Raw genomic sequence first — 18594 nt, 5'->3', positions numbered from 1 at the left:
ATTGAGCACTTAAGATGTGGCTGGTGGGACTAAGGAACTGAATGTTAACTTAATTTGTTAATGTAAATAAATACAAAGAGCCCCAGGTGGCCAGTAGCTGCCATACGCTAGCTCAGTTCTAGATGAGTGGTTGCAGCCCCAGTTCCTGTGTAAGTCAGTTGGGGGTGCTCACCCTCCCCTCTCCTTCTACATCCCCCTGTCCCCTTCCCCCACAGGTGGGTCTTATTTTTGGACGGAGGATACCTTCTGAGTTTAATTTTTATTGCTTCTTTAATTCTAACAGTGTGAAGAGTGCCAGTGCTGGCAGCATGGGGTCTGCATGGGATTACTGGAAGAAAATGTGCCTGAGAAATACACCTGTTATGTTTGCCAAGACCCTCCAGGTAGAGATTTCTAGAGTCAGGGATCTTAACAGTATGTAGCCTTTTCCTGAGCACAGCTGCCTGTGAAGTAGCCTAAGTGTCTGTGGTCTTGAGACTCGTTTCTTCAGCATCGGCTAGACTACGACACCTCGTCGCCTTTGTCACTCACTCACCTGGTGGCCAGCTGTCCTGAACTTAGCAGTAAGAGGCCATGTGTGAAGAGGTTCACCTAGTGGAAGGCCTAGCCTTGAACTAGAATTGTAAAATTTTTATTGTGGTAAAAATCATGTAACATAAGATCTACCCTCTTAACAGATTTTTAAGTGTATGGTACAGTGATTTTTAAGTGTATGGTACAGTATTGTTTGTAAACTAAGCAGTGTTGTACAGCAGATCTCTAGAACTTTTTCATCTTGCATGACTAAGCCTCTGTAAAAACTATGGAACACCACAAATGTGCGTGTCATCCTTGTGTAGGGGCCATGCTAATCTTCTCTGTATCACTCCAGTTTCAGAATACGTGCTGCCCAAGGCAGCACCTTTCCCTTTGCTTGGCAGATCAGGAGGATGTGTGTGGGCTCTGTCCTTGGCTTTTTGAGACTGTTGGAGGGTTAGAAATCTGCCGCTGCTCCCTCTGGTGGCATCGCCCTTCATTGCTTCGTTGCTACTAGGAAGGGAGATACATGCTCTTGAAGGTACGGGAAAGGTGCCGTTTCAAAGAGCTGGTCTGCCACCCAGAGCAGTGAATTAATTCTGTAGCAGAATCAGTTAGTTTCATTGTGCCCTGGCCACAGGGCTAGCCTGTGGCTCTTGGGTGCCCCTTTCCAGAAGTCTGAGGGGTGGATAATAAATCTGTGGTTCTTGTCTTGCTGTCAATGGGATGGTGACATCTTCTCCCTTTACCACTTGTAAGGTCTCCCCTCAGCTCCATTCCCATGATCACATTACAGTTAGATAATTCTTGAGAGCCTCTGCTTCTGTTACTCCGTTTAGTGCTCTGAGGGGCCTGGTAGGAACTCTTGTTCCCGTTTTTGCTTATGAGAAATAAATTGACGCTCAGGGATATGAATGACTTTCCTAATCTCATAAAGCAAATTGGAATTAGAACTGGCTTGTGGGGCCAAATTTCTTGATTTTGCTGGTTGTGTATGGAGGGGCTGGCCACTGTAGTTCATTTTCCAGCAAGCAGGTCCCCTGATAACCTTTGTTGTGACACTATATCTCCTTGCGCTAGATTAGTCCACAGACAGAGACTAATCTGCCTGTGTTCCCTTTATCCCAAGGAAAAAATATGGTCAGATTAGTCTATGAGTCATAGAATATTATCAATGGGCAGGATCTCAGAGACCAGCATTTGACAAGTGAGCTAATACAGGCCCAGAAAGGACGTGACAGAGAAGGAGAACCAGTGTCTCTGGCCTCTGTCATGTAAAACAGGTAGTACAGCCCTGAGTCCTGCTGCTCAGGCCACTCCTGCAGTAGCAGTTGCCTCTGAGATCCCGCACATCATTCTTAGGGCTCTTGGGGGCACTGCTTAAAAATCTCTTCTGTCTACTTGGTTGTCTCTCATTCTTTCTCTTTTTAGAAATCATATACACCGTCTTTGTCAATTCCTACACACTCTCTGAACTTTTATAACTCTAACTGCCAAGACTATGAATAGATTCCTCTTTGCATTGAGCACTCAGTGTCTGCCACATTTATAGACTGTGTTTGACTCTGCAGTGACTTGGGCCCGAAGTTTAACCTAACAGATTTATTCTTTAGAGGTTACTTAAAGATGTTTTTAACAGAATCAGGGTGCATCCCCACGACACATGTTGGTAAAGCCAGAAAGAAAAAGAGCCCAAGGACTTTCGTGGGGATAACCCGGGGTATTTCAGGGTTTTTAGGTATTAGGAGGTGAACAGCAGTCTGGTTGAAAGCTGTTCCCTGGGCTTTTGGAGCAGGAAACACTGCCAAGTTACATATGGTTGTGTTTTCAGCCCTTCCTAAGGATCCCTGTAATGAACAAGACCACTGAAGCCATCCAGTTCATCTGTTGTAACAGATGGGAAGCAGAGGTCCAGAAAAGGGAGGGGGCCTGGCCATTATTTAGTTAGATGGTAGGTGACAGTTGGAGGGGGACTTGGAGCTCCCTTCCATTTGATAAATCCATTCAAGATGCCTTTTGCAAGGCACTGGGGATACAACTGTCAACAAGATGGTTCCTATTCTTGTGGCTCTTAGTGGAGTTGGGGCCAGAAACAGATGTCAAAATCAGTCGAGCAAGAACTTGTTAGCTAGGGATGAATGCTCTGAGGGGGCAAAAACGAAGAGATGGTGAACAACTAGGAGGGACTGAAGAGACTCTCTTACATCGGGAGGTGACAGAAGACCTCTCTGAGGAGAGGTGGTAAGGACTCAGTCCGGCAAAGGCCTTGGAGAAGAGTGCTCCCGACAGGGCGGGTGCTAGAGCCAGGACTGTAGACCAGAAAGAGCTTGATGTGTTCCAGAAACTGAAAGGAGGCCCCTGGAAGGGTAGGGCCAGGAGGGAAGGAAGGATCTGATCCTACAGGCCTCAGGAGGCCCGAGTTAGGGCTTGGGTTTCTTTTGTGCGTGCTAGGAAGTCTTTGCAGGTTTTAAGTAGGAGAGGGGATGCCGTGATTAAATGTAAGGAGATATCCATGTTCCTACTGCATCTCTGGCTGTTTCCTGGAGATCAGGAAATTTTCATTCCTTACTCCCTACCTGGTCCCTAACACCTAGTAGATAGCCTAGTATATAGTAGGTGCCAAGTAAATGTATATTGGAGGAATAAAGGAACAAAATGAACACACCAATCCATCCTTCCCTTAGTTTGTGTGATAGTTGTACCTTGATGAAATGGCCGGGGTTTCCTTTAGGCCAAGTATTAACACTGTCATTGTCACTGTTTCAGGTCAGAGGCCTAGCTTCAAGTACTGGTATGACAAGGAGTGGCTGAGTAGGGGTCACATGCACGGCCTGGCATTTCTAGAAGAGAACTACTCCCAACAGAATGCCAAGAAGATTGTGGCCACCCACCAGCTTCTCGGTGACGTGCAGAGAGTGATCGAGGTTCTGCACGGCCTGCAGCTCAAGATGAGCATCTTGCAGTAAGTGTGGCAGCCGTAGCCTCGGGCGGGCTCTGATGGTGCAGGTCTGATGGGCGGGCTCTGATGGTGCGGGTCTGGAGGCAGGATAAATTTGAGAAATTGGAAAGCCACAAAATCACTGATAAGAGATGAGTTTGAGACCTTTACTAAAAATTCTGTTATAAAACATTGTTTAAAAAAAAAAAAAAAGAAAATCACCTTTTTTGAGGTATGCTTACATAAATGAGGTTCACATTTATTGAGTTTCGACAGATCTATACACCCTTACAGCCACCACCATAATCAAGATAACGATGTATGTATTTGTAGTTCAGTTTGTTTTTGTTTTGCTGTACAGTTCTGAGTTTTTTTGTTTTTGTTCTTAAAATCATGATAAGATATACATAATATAAAAATTACCATCTGAACTGGTTTTAAGTGTACAGTTCAGTAAGAGTCAGGTACATTCACCTTGTTGTGCAGCCAATCTCCAGAACTCTTTGTGTCTTGTAAAACTGAAAGTCTATACCTATTAAATGACTCCTCTCCATTTCCGCTCCGCCTAGCCCCTGGCAACCACCATTCCACTTTCAGTCTCTATGAATTTGACTACTATACATACCTCCCTACCTCGTATAAATGGGATCCTACAATATTTGTCCTTTTACGACTGGCTCTCTTCACTGAGCATAATGTCCTCAAGGTTCATCTATTCTGTAGCCTGTATTGAATTTCCTTTCTTTTTAAGGCTGAATAATATTCCATTGTATATATTAGGTTGGTGCAAAAGTAATTAGGTTTAAAGGTTAAAAATAATTGCGAAAACCGCAGTTATTTTTGCACCAACCTAATAATACCACTTCTATTTATCCATTCATCCTAAACATTCTTGATTCGTAAACAAAGTAAAATTGGAAGGTATTGGAAGAAATGCTGTTAGCAAGCCTGCCTCTCGCATAGGGATTGCTTAATAAGTATGTTTGTAGACGGTTTGCTCATACAGAAAAGCTTTAGGCCTTTTGGAGCTGGATTTCTGGCTTTTAGTGGCCAGAGTCTGGATTTAAATTGAGTGTGAATTCCTTTCTGTGGTTGCATTCCACATGTCAGGTGACCCAAGTTCACGTAAGCTCTGAGAAAGAAATGTGGCTCTTATTGGGGCCTTTGGCTTTATAACCTACCCCCACTTTACCAAACAGGACAACTGGACCTAAAGTGGGGCAGCCATTCCTGTGGTTTCTGGGGGGTAGACCATGGCTCCCGTCAAGTACTTGTCCTAGCCTTTCTAACTGCCTCTCCTCAGTGGTTCCGTGAATTTTCTTTTGGTATTAGCACGGTCTGTAGCAGAGACAGCTTCTCTTCTGTAAAAGTCTCTCATCAACAATAACAAACTGGCGCCTCGAGTGCGTTAGATCTGACAGACCACCCTCCGCTGAGCTTTTCTTTGTGCTGACTAGTCCTGGAGGCCTCTCGGAGTCAGGCAGAGCATCACAGCCCTGAGGTGGCAGCATGAGGGTCTGCTGCTTCTGGCGTCACACAGAGGCCTGGCTCCAAGTACTGGCATGACCAGGAGAGGTTGAGCAGGGCTTGTTCAGCCGGGGTATATATTGGTTTGGTGCTATAAAAGCTAAGCTATAAAAGCTAGGGTGCTATAACAAAGACCTCAAAAATAGAGGCTAAAACAAAATGGAATTTTCTTTCTCGCATAATGCATGGTTCAGAAGAAGGCAGGGGTCCAGGCCAGGTCGGTAACTTTTCTCCAGGATTCTGGCTGTGGTCTTGGGGATTTGAGTTCCTTCTGTCTTAATGCTCTGGCAGTCTGTTGGGATTATCCTCATCTGCGTGGTTGAAGGAGTGGCATCTGTACCTCAACTCAGCTCTAACCCCAGGATGAGAAGAAGGGAGAAAGGGGGAACAAGCAGTTTCATGGATACACCTAACTGCAGGTGGCCATGTGCCCTGCGGAAACTCAGCAGTGAGGGTGGAAGTGCGTATTAGGGAAGGGAAGGATAGTTGTGGAGAGGAAAATAGCCATTATTGTTGAGGGGAACTGAATCAGGTGACAGCCCTCGATAGGATGTCAGAGACTAGCTATTCTGTCACATTTTATAAAATTGGAAAACTTTGCCACATTTCAACCAAATGAATTTCTTCTTAATGAGTTGCCAGAAATTGACTGAGGTAGGTAGAAGGTGGTCCACGTGAGAGCCTAAAACACTCAGGTGATGCTGCTCATTGTGACCTTTGCTACATTTCTTTTCATCTGAGGATTCAGTCGGATGGTGGTTCTCTTTCTTCTCACCGAGATGCCAGAGCTCCTGCCTGTGTTCCATATTTGGGAACTTTGTCTCTTCTGAATCCCCGTTTCCATCCTTCCTCTTTGTAGTAGTGACTTCGTACTGGAATTAAGGCTGACTTCTCTTAGCAGTTCAGCAGAGGTGTAAGGGGGATCGTGTAGTCATTCATGTGTAGAAAAGATCCTGGGAGATGGGACATGGTCCCAGTATGTCTGCGTACACATCGATAGTCTCTGCTCTCACAGGCTCTGGGACTTCATGCTCAGACATATTGTTCCTAAGTGGCCTGGCCGATCAATTTTCAAAGGCAAACAAAACTGGGAATAAATTCAGAGCATCTGTTGTCATTTAAAAAGTAGCATGCATGGCTGTGCGTACCTTCTTCCTGATTGGCAGGGCTTACAAGGCAAGGCCAGAGTCATGCTTGTGCAGAGTAGTAGTTGGGGCTTCAGGTCTTAGCTGGGAGATGAAACTTACAGGAGGGAGGAAGCAAAGACTTTTGTGATTTTCATGCAAGAGGAAGTCTATACTGTGGCTTATATGTTCCACGTTAACAGATTTCTGATGATAGTGAACTTTAGAGTTAACAATGGCTCCCATTTCCCCAATGCAGTTATGATTTCAGAGGTGTGTCTGGGGTCTGGGGTTCCTTGTATAGGCTGTGATACTCTGTTGGAGGTGATGTTGGTTGTTTCCTCTCCTTCCCCAATAGATAGGAGTGGTACTGGTATTGGAGATTACTGGAGTGGGAATGCTGAGAAAGGATAGTTGCAGCCCCTTGGGAGCAGAATTTTAGGTTCTGTAAGATCCATGCCTTCATATTTATGACCTATTCCATTTCTGCAGGAAGGCTTCATTGAAATGTGTGTTTTGGAGGAGGGAGGTGGGGGTGGTACCCATGTGTGGGAGTTGCTAGTGAGTTAAGCTTGTGCCTTTCTGCTGATCTGGTTTCAGTGTTTCTTAGCCGGGGCTGGGAAGGTACTGTTGACAATTATACCATAGACTAACTCTGTGTGAGATTGGCCTGAGTATTACGGGATGTGGAGCATCCCTGGATTCTGGGGACTAAATGCCAGTAATACCCCTCGTCATTGTGACAGTCAGAAAGACCCCCACATGTTTCAACACATCTGTGAGCCAAATGTGAGTAGCACTTGTCTGTCCTTCCACTTGTTTCCCAGCACTTCCTGGAGGACACTGCCCTCCCAGCTAGTTGCTGCTGGTAGCTGATGGACCTTACTGGAGAAGCCCAGTTTTCCTTCCTTCCTCTTTTCCACCCACCCTCCCTCCTTTCTTTCTTCCTTCTTTATTTAATGATCAAAGGTTATAATGGAACTTCTGGGTGGTAAAGAGGAGTTAAAAGGTGAACTTTATCTAGAGGAGTAAGTAGTGGCTTTTAAACTTAAACATATATCTCAGAGTAAGGAATACATTTTATCTCACTCACATGTATAAAACTGAAACTAAAATTTCACAAAACACCTACTCCTACTTTAATATTTTCTTTTCTATATTTCTATTCTATTTTTCCTTTTTTATAATTGATTCAATAAATTAATAAGTTTTGACCTCCATTGGGTCAAAACTTAAACAGTGAATGAATCTAGGAAACTGAAGTTATATACAGAGCTTCATGTGCATATATATATATATGTAGGAAGAGCTTTCAGCATTATCTCACAGGAGTCTGTGGCCCAAAAAAGGATCAGAATCCCTTTTCTTTAATAGCAAACTTTTCTCTTTGGAATGGTGAGAACAGAAGATTTTAGAAGAATTTTAAAAAACTTTCTTATTGGTGACCTATACACAGATGACTTTTGGTGTTTTCCCCCCTTCCCTGTGTCATCATTGCATTTTTATAATTGAGTGCCATTGTATACCCGGATTATCGTGCCTTGTTTATTAATAAGTTAGGGTTATTTTTAGCAAGTCACATTTGAAAAGCACTTTGCCACCAACAAAGTCCTTCCATTTGAATTAATTCACTTAATCTTCACCAAACTCAGTGGTTGATGGCAGACAGATGGTTAGCCCAGTTTTGCAGAGGAGGAAATGGCAACAAGGCTGGCTGAGTGACCCGTCCCAGCTGCATTGCTAATCCGCAGCTGAGTGAAATGCAGTCAGGCCTTCTCACTGCAGGTCTGGTCCACTCGCCGCAATGTATACAGTGGGATGTTGCCTGGAAGTGGTCCCCTCAGAGACCGCAGAGTTTCATTCCCTCTTTGCTTGGCATAGGACGGTTTGTGACCAGATGGCCCAGGTGGGAGCCTCTCTCCCTACTGGGAGAGGGTTTGGGAACCGTGAAGCCCCTTGAGTGGTTCCAGTTACTCCAGTGCCCTCTCCGTGTTTCCCCTCCCCACAGAAACAGGGAGCACCCTGACCTGCAGCTGTGGTGTCAGCCTTGGAAACAGCACTCAGGGGACGGAAGGTCTCATTCCAAACACATCCATGTCGCGGAAGCCAAGAGCAAGGAGGAAGCCCCAAGCTATAGAACTTTGAACGGGGCGGTGGAGAAGCCCCTGCCGCTGCCCCTGCCCCGGTCTGTGGAGGAGTCCTATATCACCAGCGAGCACTGCTACCAGAAGCCCCGCGCCTATTACCCTGCTGTGGAGCAGAAGCTGGTGGTGGAGACCCGGGGCTCTGCCCTTGAGGATGCAGTCAACCCCCTCCACGAGAATGGCGACGATTCTCTCTCCCCACGCCTGGGCTGGCCTCTAGACCAAGACAGGAGCAGGGGTGACAGTGACCCCAAACCCAGCTCCCCAAAGGTATGTGGCTCACTTTTATTGTTCTTGGTGGGGGTGCTTGTAAGTTCTAGGGCTAAATGTTCTATGGAAGATGATTAGTGTGAAATTGTATTTATTGTAGAATTATATTTAAATTTGCCTTCATAGGTGTTTTTTTGGTCTGCTAAAATGGGTGCAAAGTCAGGAGAGCCCACTTGATTTGGTTCTGGGAGGCACCCACAAAATGGCATAGTCAGTGGGGTGGGGTGGAGAGGTGGGAAGTAGCAAGGAGGAAAGGTTTGCTTCGGACTTGGTAAATGGAACCAAGTTAGGAAAAGGAGTTTTTCTTTAACACAAGTTACATTATAATTGCACCTAGGTGCTAATTCTTAGCATGAGGAAAGAATGAGTCAAGTGTCCTGTTAGGCATCGTTTTTCAATACAATTCTATGATAGCTTTACTCTGACCTTTAACTTCTCAGCCCCGACATAAGAACAGTCTGTTTGGTCAAAACATTTGTAGGTTTCATCAGTTTCCCAAGAGCCACTCTCATTTTTGTTTCATTATTCAAGTCATTCTCTTCTGGAGCCCGCTGTGTCATCCTCTTGCCAAAGTTGTCATCTGTAACTGTTCACTGGCCTTGTTCAGCACTGTCCTCAGTTGTCAGTGAGGCTCTGGGTGATTGGAGAGCTTCCCCACCTTGTCATCCTCACTTTCACAGACTTGATTGACCGTGCGGGTTGGTATCACCAGCATTGGGTGCATTGCTTCTCGTTGCTGAGAGTGAGGGAGTGTCCTAGATTATAGCTGCCCAAGGGGGCCATCGCACCTCATTAAGCCTGTGCCCTTGCCAGTGTCTCAACAGTGCTGGGCAAGGCTGGTAAGGACAGTCTTTGGAGACAGACCCAGGTTCAAGTCTGGACTGAGCGATTTGCTGTGATTCTGAGGTCACTTTCGTCCTCAGATGTGTCTCCTCAGCCGCCTGTAGAATGGAGTCAGTGAGAGTGACCTTTCAGTTATTGCCCAGTGTATCTGTGAAAAGCTCTCAGCACATGGCTTTGCACATAGTAAGTTCTAAGTAAATACCAGCTAGAATTTATTTCATTTCAAATGAATGAATGAAAAGTTGAGATCACCAACCCCAGAAAAGGTTTGTGCTCCTGCAGGCGAGGCAGACAATACTGGGCCTAAACATGGCAGCCAGGGTTAAAAATTCCTTTCATCGATGGCAGACTGACTATAGGCTGGCACTGTGTTTCATAAACTGTATCCCATTTTATCTTCATGAACCTTAAAAGTAGGTTTTACTATTTCCATCTTTCCCATAAAGCAACAGAGGCTCAGAGAAGTGAAGTAACTCATCCAGGTTCATATGTTCCGCAAGACACGGAGCTAGGACTTAAAACTAATTTTTCTGACTCCCATATACTAATCCTGATCTACACTCGCCCAGCTCTGTTCTTAGCTCAGGGCTCTGGAAGCCATTCTGGGAGGCCTACTTCAGGCCTCGGGCATTGGCCAGTCACTGGAAAGCTGCTGTGGGGCCCTCTGAGCCAGAGGTCTGTGCTGCCTTGCGGTGGTTGCAGTTGGTACAGCAGGCACGCGTCTGCCCAGTGGCCGAGAGTGGGAGGAAAGGGAGGTAGAGATTTGGAATATTCACGCTGCAGCTGGTTTTTCAAATAGTTACAAACACTGGCTGGTTGGAGAAGGGGCTGGGAGCTGTCTCCACTCAGTAACTTAAATGCCATTGCATCACCAGGTGAGGGACTACGTCTCCAAAAAGGTCCTACCAGAGGAAGCCCCTGCTCGGAAGCTGCTGGACAGAGGCGGAGAGGGGCTGCTGAGCTCCCAGCACCAGTGGCAGTTCAACCTGCTGACTCACGTGGAATCTCTTCAGGATGAAGTTACGCATAGGATGGACTCCATTGAGAAGGAGCTGGATGGTAGGGCTCCTTCCCTGGCTCTCTGCCCATTAATAGGCACTGTGAGTCCGCCGGGATGAGCCGCTTTCTGAACCCCCAATCTAGCTCTCCAGGGACAGCTGTGTTCTTGCCTTCTCTTTTTTTCAGTCTTGCCCACCTCCATTCTCCCCTCCAGATGGGCCGGCCTTACTTTGAGTATTTATCATGCATGTCTAAGATCTGCCCCATCCCTTCTGCAAAGGAGAGTGTACAGATGAGCAACTGAACTGCCTGCAGGCCGTGTGCGAGCTGACCGTCTCAGTAACCAAGTTTTTAATTGAGTTTTTAGGGTATCTGAGGATTAATCTGAAAAAAACCTTTTATTTCAACTTTTGATAAATCTAAAATGAAGCCTTTCTCCTCCGTATCAGTAGAGATTTAAGAACTTGACTGAGTCGTTTGTGTAGTCCCTGGGTATTTCTCCCAGATGTTAGTGGTACTAGCAGATGGGTTTGGAAGACGGAACTTGTGACGATGTACATGATCAAGTTCAGTCCCTTTTGATTCCCAGGAAGTTGCCGGTTTGGTTTTCGAAGACAGAATTCCCTCTTGATTGTTCACTTGTTTCCGAATTATTTGTTTTCATTCTTAAAATGGGGCTTGATTAAGAAATAAATGTTCTGTTTGAGGATTTCTGAGTACAGTCAAGCTATTATTGCTTTAATTGGGGATATAAAACATACTTAACATGAAATAACTCAGAACAATGCCATATGTTACCCAGGCTAGATTCATGAGGTATGGCCAGGACACGTGTGGCAGAGGCCGTGCCAGAGGAGAGCTGCTGTAAGGGGAAGCGGTGACAGGGAGGCTTCCTGGAACCCCTGGGACTGAAGTGGAGCTTGGAGGATGATGTTTTTTGCTGGAGAGGGGGTGACTCCAGAGTGGGTGAAAGAGGACTAGCACGATTGGAAAAGGGATTGCCCTGCTGGAGGGCAGTGAGAAACAGAGATACCTAGCCCATGCCCTCAAGCTGATGTGGGAATAGGATGCTAATGCAGGGTCCATTGTGAGGGCATTTCTGAAAGGGGGCATGTTTGTGTCTCCTTTACTCCTAAAAGGTTTGCTTGGGCTCCGTAGAATTGCAACTGATGTCACTGTCTATGAAAACCCTGCTCGTAGATGGCTGAAAGGGGATCGAATGGCAGACTGAAAATGACAGATTCTGGAAGAATGGCAGTAGGAATGGCTCTGGGTCCCTGAGGGGAGGCCTGGCACTGGTGGAAACAGCGAACATTCTGTTGTTGTCAAAGGAACCTGCCCTATGGGGAGAAGTCGGAGCCTATGTACTTTTTACTCACCGACTTCTCCTCCGGCCCAGCATGAGCGGTGGTAAGGATGATGAGCCGAGGCTCCCTTCTCTAGCCTTCCAGTGGGCCTCTTCTGTGTCCTGCTGATTTGGGGCCACATACTCTGTCGGAGATCTGCTACTCAAGGCCCTGAGAGATACCAAGGAAGCACGAAAATCAATTATAAAGTGTAAAGATTTTATTCAGATAAACTGACTTTTGCATTGTATTTAATTTATTCATAAGAATCCTGTTTTATTTCCACTACAGTGGGGAGTAAGTGAACTCTTCAGTTCATCTAAATACCATCAAGATAAGCTAAGCTTGTATAGGAATTGGGGGACAATGTTACTTTGTAAAAAGCCTAGTAAGCTGTTATATTGACTGATAAATATGTTTTAAAATGTCATTGTTTTAATATTAACCATTATTCAATAATTGAGGTGGTTGTGTGAATAGTATTGTAAAACTAAAAGACAAAAGATGTTTAATGACCATGAAAATACTCAATCTTTTAGCATTAGAAATTATTATTTTAAGAAAATGTGTTACTTTAGAGCGCGTTGGCCTCTATCCAGATGGTCTGGGAGAGCGCATTTGAAATGCAACCCTTTCCCTTGCTTGCAGTCGTCATACTGCTGAGAAGCTGTTGAGCTTCCTTAAAAGAGCGACTTAGCTCCAGCACCTGGTGTGGAGAAAAGGCTGGCCTGCTGGATCCTGGATCCAGAGGAGAGGCTGTTGGCTCCCAGTCCAGGGCCTGGTCTTCAGACCTACAGGTTTAGAGAAGGCTTCAGCTTCGGGGCTCTAACCAGTCCTCCTAACCACGTTCAGACAATGCTGTTTGCAAACTGGTGCTCTTTCTCCTGGTGCTTGCCTCCTGGGTCACAGAGTTGGGAGAGGTCTTCAGTAAGCCTGAAACCAGATCTGAGGTAGTTACGGTGACCTTAAGAGAGGGGCCTCTCGTCAATCGTAGGGTCATCTTGCCAGGGACAGACTGATTGACATTCTCACTCTCTCAGAATTGACCCCGCCAGCCCTGACTGCCTCTTCTTCAGACTCACCCAGATGAGCTCTTCCAGCATTGGCTTTGGGTCTTTGTTCCATCATTTACTCTTGTGCCCTTTTGTTGAGCAGTGGCTTGTCTCCTAGTATCTTTCTTTCTTTTTTTTTTTTTTTTTAAACTTACTGCTGTATTGGAACTGGTCGCTATGGAGTTTTTTCTTTCTCAGGAGGTCGCTAGTCCCTCTCATGTGACTTTGGTCCTTTACTTTTTATTTTTCTTTATTTTTCTTACTTTTAAGTCCCGGTACTTGTTGGGATCAGGAAGGGGATAGGTTCCTCCTCCTTAGAACCCCCAAGAGCCAACAAGAAATATGATAGAGGGAGGAAGGTGAGTTCCATGGAGCCCGATCAGTCACCGGGCATTCCGCCAGAGCATTCCCACATGCTCTCACCGCCTCTGTTGAGTGGCTGAGTGCCTGCTATGTTCCAGGGACAACTGAGTGTTAGGGGTCTAATGATGAGCAAGGCCACCTCGGCCTGTGCCTTCATGGAGCTTGGTGTTGTGGTCGAGACAGATATTAATCAAATCATTACATTATATATGATTACAAATTATGGTTAGTGCTCCAGAGGAGAACATGTGGTAGCGTAGCACCCATAACACAGGGACTGGATTCCAGGTGTAGAGTTGGGGAAGGCTTCTCTGAGAAGTAACTTGTAGGAAATACAGGATTTTTAAAAGGTGGGAAGGAAGGTAGAGGGCTGAGTCTGAGCAAGGAAGAGGATTGTGTGTGAGACTGCGAGCTGCTTGAGCAACAGGCACTGGATGAGTTGTCCTCTTTCTGCAACTCTGGATCCAGGGTCCAGAAGGTGCTCAGTACAGGACTAGAAAGGCTATAGGCATGCTGGGGTAAGCACAGGGCCTACCTGGAGGGGCTGGCTTTTGTCCAAGATGCAGCGTTCCAAGATGACTTCTCCCCAAATGCCAGAGCTTCAGGGAGTTGCCTGGGGAAGAACAGACATCTTCCTAAAGAGAAATTCCTGCTCTCAGAAAAGCATGACAGCTTTTTAGATACGGAACCAATTATAATCAAGTGCATTAGTACCTGGACATCTTATACTAAATACTTCAAGAGAAAATAAAATCAGAGTATTCTGTACTAATGATAGGGATTAATATGAAGCAAGCAAATCAGAATTTATGGTGATAAAAATAGACCATTTCAAGTCCCTTTAGAGTCTCATTTTTCTTAACAGGAGGCGAAAATATCAGACTCTGATTTCCAACATGGGTGAGAAAGCTTTAGAGTGACAGCAGTCACTGGCTATGTGTGGCTGTTTAATTAATTAAGATTGAATACAATTTAAATTCAGTTCCTCATTTGCACTAGCCACATTGTAGGTGCTCAGTAACTACCTATGGCTACTGTACTAGACAACACAGACGTACACCATTTCCATTGTTGCAGAAAGTTCTATTGGACTGCGCTGCTCCAAAGCTTTTGAGCTTTGTTCTAGATGTTAATCCTCTCCAGAGAGGGTGATGAGTCAGTGTTGCCCTCCCTTCCCGCCTCCCAGGAATGCTCAGATGGGATTTGGTGCCTGAGTTGTTGTTGATAGTCTTATGAATCAAGTGTTGGGGAGTCACTGAGTCCTCTCTCTCTGTTCTGCCCACAGTGTTGGAGAGCTGGCTGGACTACACCGGGGAACTGGAGCCCCCGGAGCCGCTGGCCAGGCTCCCGCAGCTCAAGCACTGCATCAAGCAGCTGCTGACGGACCTGGGCAAGGTGCAGCAGATCGCGCTCTGCTGCTCCACGTGAAAGTGGGCACCCAAAACTAATGGGGCACAAGCCCGGGGCCCCTGCAGGAGGAACTTCGCATATTTAAATAAATAAACCTAGCATGCTGAATGCACGTGACACCGACCGACTTCAGGGATCTGGGCAGGGGGTGTGATGGACATTGGACAAAGAGGCCATTTTGACTGCTGGAGGGCTGGGCACTGATCTCAAAGCCTACCAAGGAAGGTAGCAAATAGACTCCTGGGATTCCCTTCTTCTGTGCACGTCGTTGGATGGAGAGTGAGTCTTTTTGCACAAACTTCACTTGAAATCGTGCCACTGATGATAAATAGAATGAGAGCCAAAAAAGTTTCATCAGAAACAAGTTATAAATTCAACTTGCAGCTTATTTAATTGAATTTTCTGGTAGGTTGGGGCACATGCCAAGCCATTTGGTTTCTGCCTGGCATGAATTTAGGCAGAAGGCATCATTTTCATTTTTCCAGAATGTCATGACTTCACCATTCTGTGGAGGTTGGAAAGGAGCAGAGGCCTTGGCTGCCCTGTCTTCTTAGGACTCGTCACTTTTCTCACATCTCTTGCATGACTTCATGGTACCGGGACAAGTTTTATATGCTTTCATCCCAGAGTTGGCTGGGTTGTGTCTTCTGTAGCAAAGCCCATACAGCCTGTGGAGAAACTCGAATCTCACTGTAATAAGAATCTAGGAGGAATTCCAAGCTGAAGCAGGAAAGGTCTGGAACCCAAAGGACATCGTTTTCTACCTACTTCTTAATATTGACAGCTTCCCAGTTCTATTTAATGTCCAAAAAATGTTTCCCAAAATTTTGAACTCTTTCACTGTAAAGATTTGTTACAAAGAATGTGGTTTGGGGATCTACCTTATTTTATATTGTAAACAAACTTCAGATTCTACATGTGCCGCTTTTCTCCTTCTCTGAAGGGTGTATGTTCAGTAGTGGCATTTTCAGAATTGTTTTAATATACTTTAACAGTTTAAATATCCTGTTTGTATTATTTTGTGAGATAAAGGTGATTATTATGCTGCTTAAGGTCCAGGTACAATTTGTACCTTTTGAGACAATATTTGTTACTCTCACAGGTTACGGTTCCACGTGTAATTGCTATATTGTTGTTTTTCCTTACTAGGCAAAGTTAAAGAAAATGTTCCATGCTTTGAGGAGTGACCCGTTTCACCGTTTAGTTTTCTTATCACTAAAGGCAAAAATCAAAGCACAGTTGTCCATTAACACAAGTTAATTATGGGTTTTTGAATCTGTAATGTTATATGCTGCAAATATTTACTATGTAAACGTGAAGTAGCCAATATCTCAGTAGCAATGACCATATGTCCAGTGATCTGTGGAATGGTTAGGCTTTAAGGCACAGGTCATTGTGGTCAGGAAAGCCTCTGTACCAAGATCTGTTTCAGGGAACGCTGTCTAGTGATTTGTTCACCATGTGATTATAAAATGAATTTAGGACAAGTTGACCTGCTGTAGCTTATCCATCAGAAGGCATACATGTAGATGTGACGTCCGTAATAAAGCTGACACAATTCCTCTATGAGAGGCTGTTTCCAGTTGCTAACGTTGGTGTTTCTGGTATGGGAAGAAACGCTCAAGGAGTGTGCGTGGCATCCAGGTTTTGCATCATTTATCAGACAGCCACATTTTCAGAACTGTGATACTTGTCTGAAAAGGGAAGAAACAGGATGGTTTTCTGTAGCCACAACTGTGCGGTGTTTCATAGCATTAGATTACTGATTTTTTTTCTGAAAATGAATTTGAGTGTCACATCTGGGGAAGCTGTAACTTTAGTCAGTCTCGTGTCTTTTTCAAAGATGGAAGCAGAAACTGAATTACCCTAATTTTGCCTATTATTGGGTTTATTGTTTATTTTGTAAAGAAATAATCCCATATCACTCATTGTGACTTTTATCCTTAGGGAAGCAGGGATGACTCCTAATTCTGATAACCTCAGTGTGTTTCCCTAATTTAAAGCCATGTTGAGGGGCTCCATCCTCATTCCTGGGTCAAGTTGAATGAATTAACCCCAAGTTGGAGCACTGGAAACTGTTATTTGCAAGTATTACTGTTACCATTTAGAAATATGTACACTACCTGTTACGGAGCGAGTCCCCAAGAAATGACCACGGAGCCGAATTGGACAAATTAACACTCTTTATTACAGATCCGAATCTGGGCTCAAGCCTCCACTGACACAGCAGTGAGCGAGAGCCCCGAGCACTGTTTCCCATCCCTATTTATTCTTTTCTGTTATTTGTCCTTTTTCTGATTTATGTGCCTTGGAGAAAAAAGGGGTGCTGGTTATTATTATTTTTTAAGGGAATGTTTTCAGGGGTAGGTTTCCTTAAGGGAATGTTCCCAGGGGTAAGTTTTTCTTAAGGGAATGTTCCCAGGGGTAAGGGGATGTTCTGCTTATCTTTGCTGCAGCAACAGGATCTGCTTATCTTTGCTGCAGCAACAGGATATCTAGTTTTTTTTTGGGGGGTAAGCTTAACTGGGTACATGGTTTTAACAGAAGATATGTTCGGGTGGCCGAAAATTTCCCACAGCACTTTTGCTCTGACCTGCTTATCTTCCATTGTTAAGTAGATTGCCTAAACTGAATTGAGGCACGGTTTTTTTTTTCTTTTTTTTTTTTTGATCCTTGTCACATTCCCTACTGGTCTTATCCGGGAATCAAATCATTGATTCTCGATCTTCTTCTGGGAAGTTAGCGTCATCTAGGGCTAAGTTTTGATAGTGAGTACGAACCGTGAGGACCTTGACAGCTTGGACCCTAGAGTGAACTAGGTTGACTAGAGATCGAAACATGCAGGGTCCGATAGTGACGATTAAGATGAGGAGAACTAAGGGCCCAGCGGCCGCACTAAGGAGAGTAGTGAGCCATGGGGACCAGGAAAATAAATTTGCATACCAGTTTCCTTGCCTGGCTCGCTCTTCCTCTCTCTCCTTGAGTCTCCGCCTAAGCTGGCTAAGACTTTCTTTTATGACCCCAGAATGGTTAGTATAGAAACAACAGGCTTCCCCCAGGGCGAGGCATAGTCCTCCTTGTTTAAGGAAAAGGAGGTCGAGGCCTCTTCTGTTCTGGAGAACAACCTCAGCAAGGGAGCTCAGAGAGCTTTCAAGTTTTGTAACCGTTCCCTCAAGCGTACTGAGGTCTAAATCCACTTGTCTAGTTAACTCTCGGTAATCTTGATCTTGTTTAATGAGGGAGGCAGTACCAACCGCAGTGGAACCGGCGACGCCCAATCCGATCAAGAGTGGGATTAGGACTGGGGCCCTCTTGGCCCTATGGGGCTCTAACCCTAGATGTTCTCTACCCCCTTCACCAGAATAATAATAGACCTGAGGAAGAATACGAGTAAGGATACAGAGCCCTGGAGAGTTGTAGTTCATGATAGCAGGGGGGTAAGCGCAAGGGGTGATACCCTCTGTGCAGGCCCACCAAGTCCCTTCGGGGGCGACGAGAAGGACGTTTTCCCCGTCGGTCTCTATCTCTGGAAGGATGATGGTCTGAACACAGGAGGATGAATAAGGAGAATCCTCTATGCGAAAGTTGGCTGGGAAAAGGCATGTGCCTTCTCCTTGCAGATCGTCAAGAGTTAGTTTTGGGTAGGCTCCCCATGGGCAGAAGTGTTCTAGGAGGGTCCCTGGAGAGGGGGTCTGGCTTAGGGAGAGATTTCTGATGTTAGTGGAACCCGTTCCTACAGTGCGGTTGACGGCAATTCCTATATAGTAAGGTGGTTCAGGGTTTAAGCAAAGCCAGCAGTCCTGGGTTAAACTGGGGGAAGTGTGGTTGAGAAACTGGAACATGGCATCCAGGGTGCCCAGGAGAGTTGGGTGGGCAGTGGTTGGTTTGACAGGTGGGGCCGCCTCCACCGGGGTCTCCTGGGAGATGTTTGGATCAGGGATGCTTGTCCGCGGCGTGTGGGGAGGAGGAGAAGGCCTGGCGGGCTCAGGGTAGAGGACGGGTCGGAGTGGACCTATGGGGTTGACCATGTGGGGGATGGATCTCTTTTGGATGGTGAAAAGG

General features: G+C 45.6%; 1 protein-coding gene across 2 annotated transcripts in view; it reads left to right on the top strand.

The window, feature by feature from the left end:
- The window catches only part of PHF20 (PHD finger protein 20), a 117670-nt gene extending 101574 nt beyond the window's left edge, over nucleotides 1-16096 (top strand). For both annotated transcript variants that reach the window (XM_081034645.1, XM_081034644.1), the window contains 5 exons: nucleotides 284-383; nucleotides 3283-3478; nucleotides 8114-8519; nucleotides 10238-10421; nucleotides 14408-16096. In XM_081034645.1, coding sequence (XP_080890771.1) covers nucleotides 284-383; nucleotides 3283-3478; nucleotides 8114-8519; nucleotides 10238-10421; nucleotides 14408-14550 — 1029 coding nt within the window. In that variant the 3' untranslated portion in view covers nucleotides 14551-16096. The remainder of the gene's footprint in view (nucleotides 1-283; nucleotides 384-3282; nucleotides 3479-8113; nucleotides 8520-10237; nucleotides 10422-14407) is intronic.
- Nucleotides 16097-18594: the final 2498 nt, after the last annotated feature.

The sequence above is a fragment of the Rhinolophus hipposideros genome (assembly GCF_964194185.1).
Source record: "Rhinolophus hipposideros genome assembly, chromosome: 22".
NCBI classification, from domain to species: Eukaryota; Metazoa; Chordata; class Mammalia; order Chiroptera; family Rhinolophidae; genus Rhinolophus; species Rhinolophus hipposideros.
This window is presented reverse-complemented; position numbering and strand designations above follow the sequence as displayed.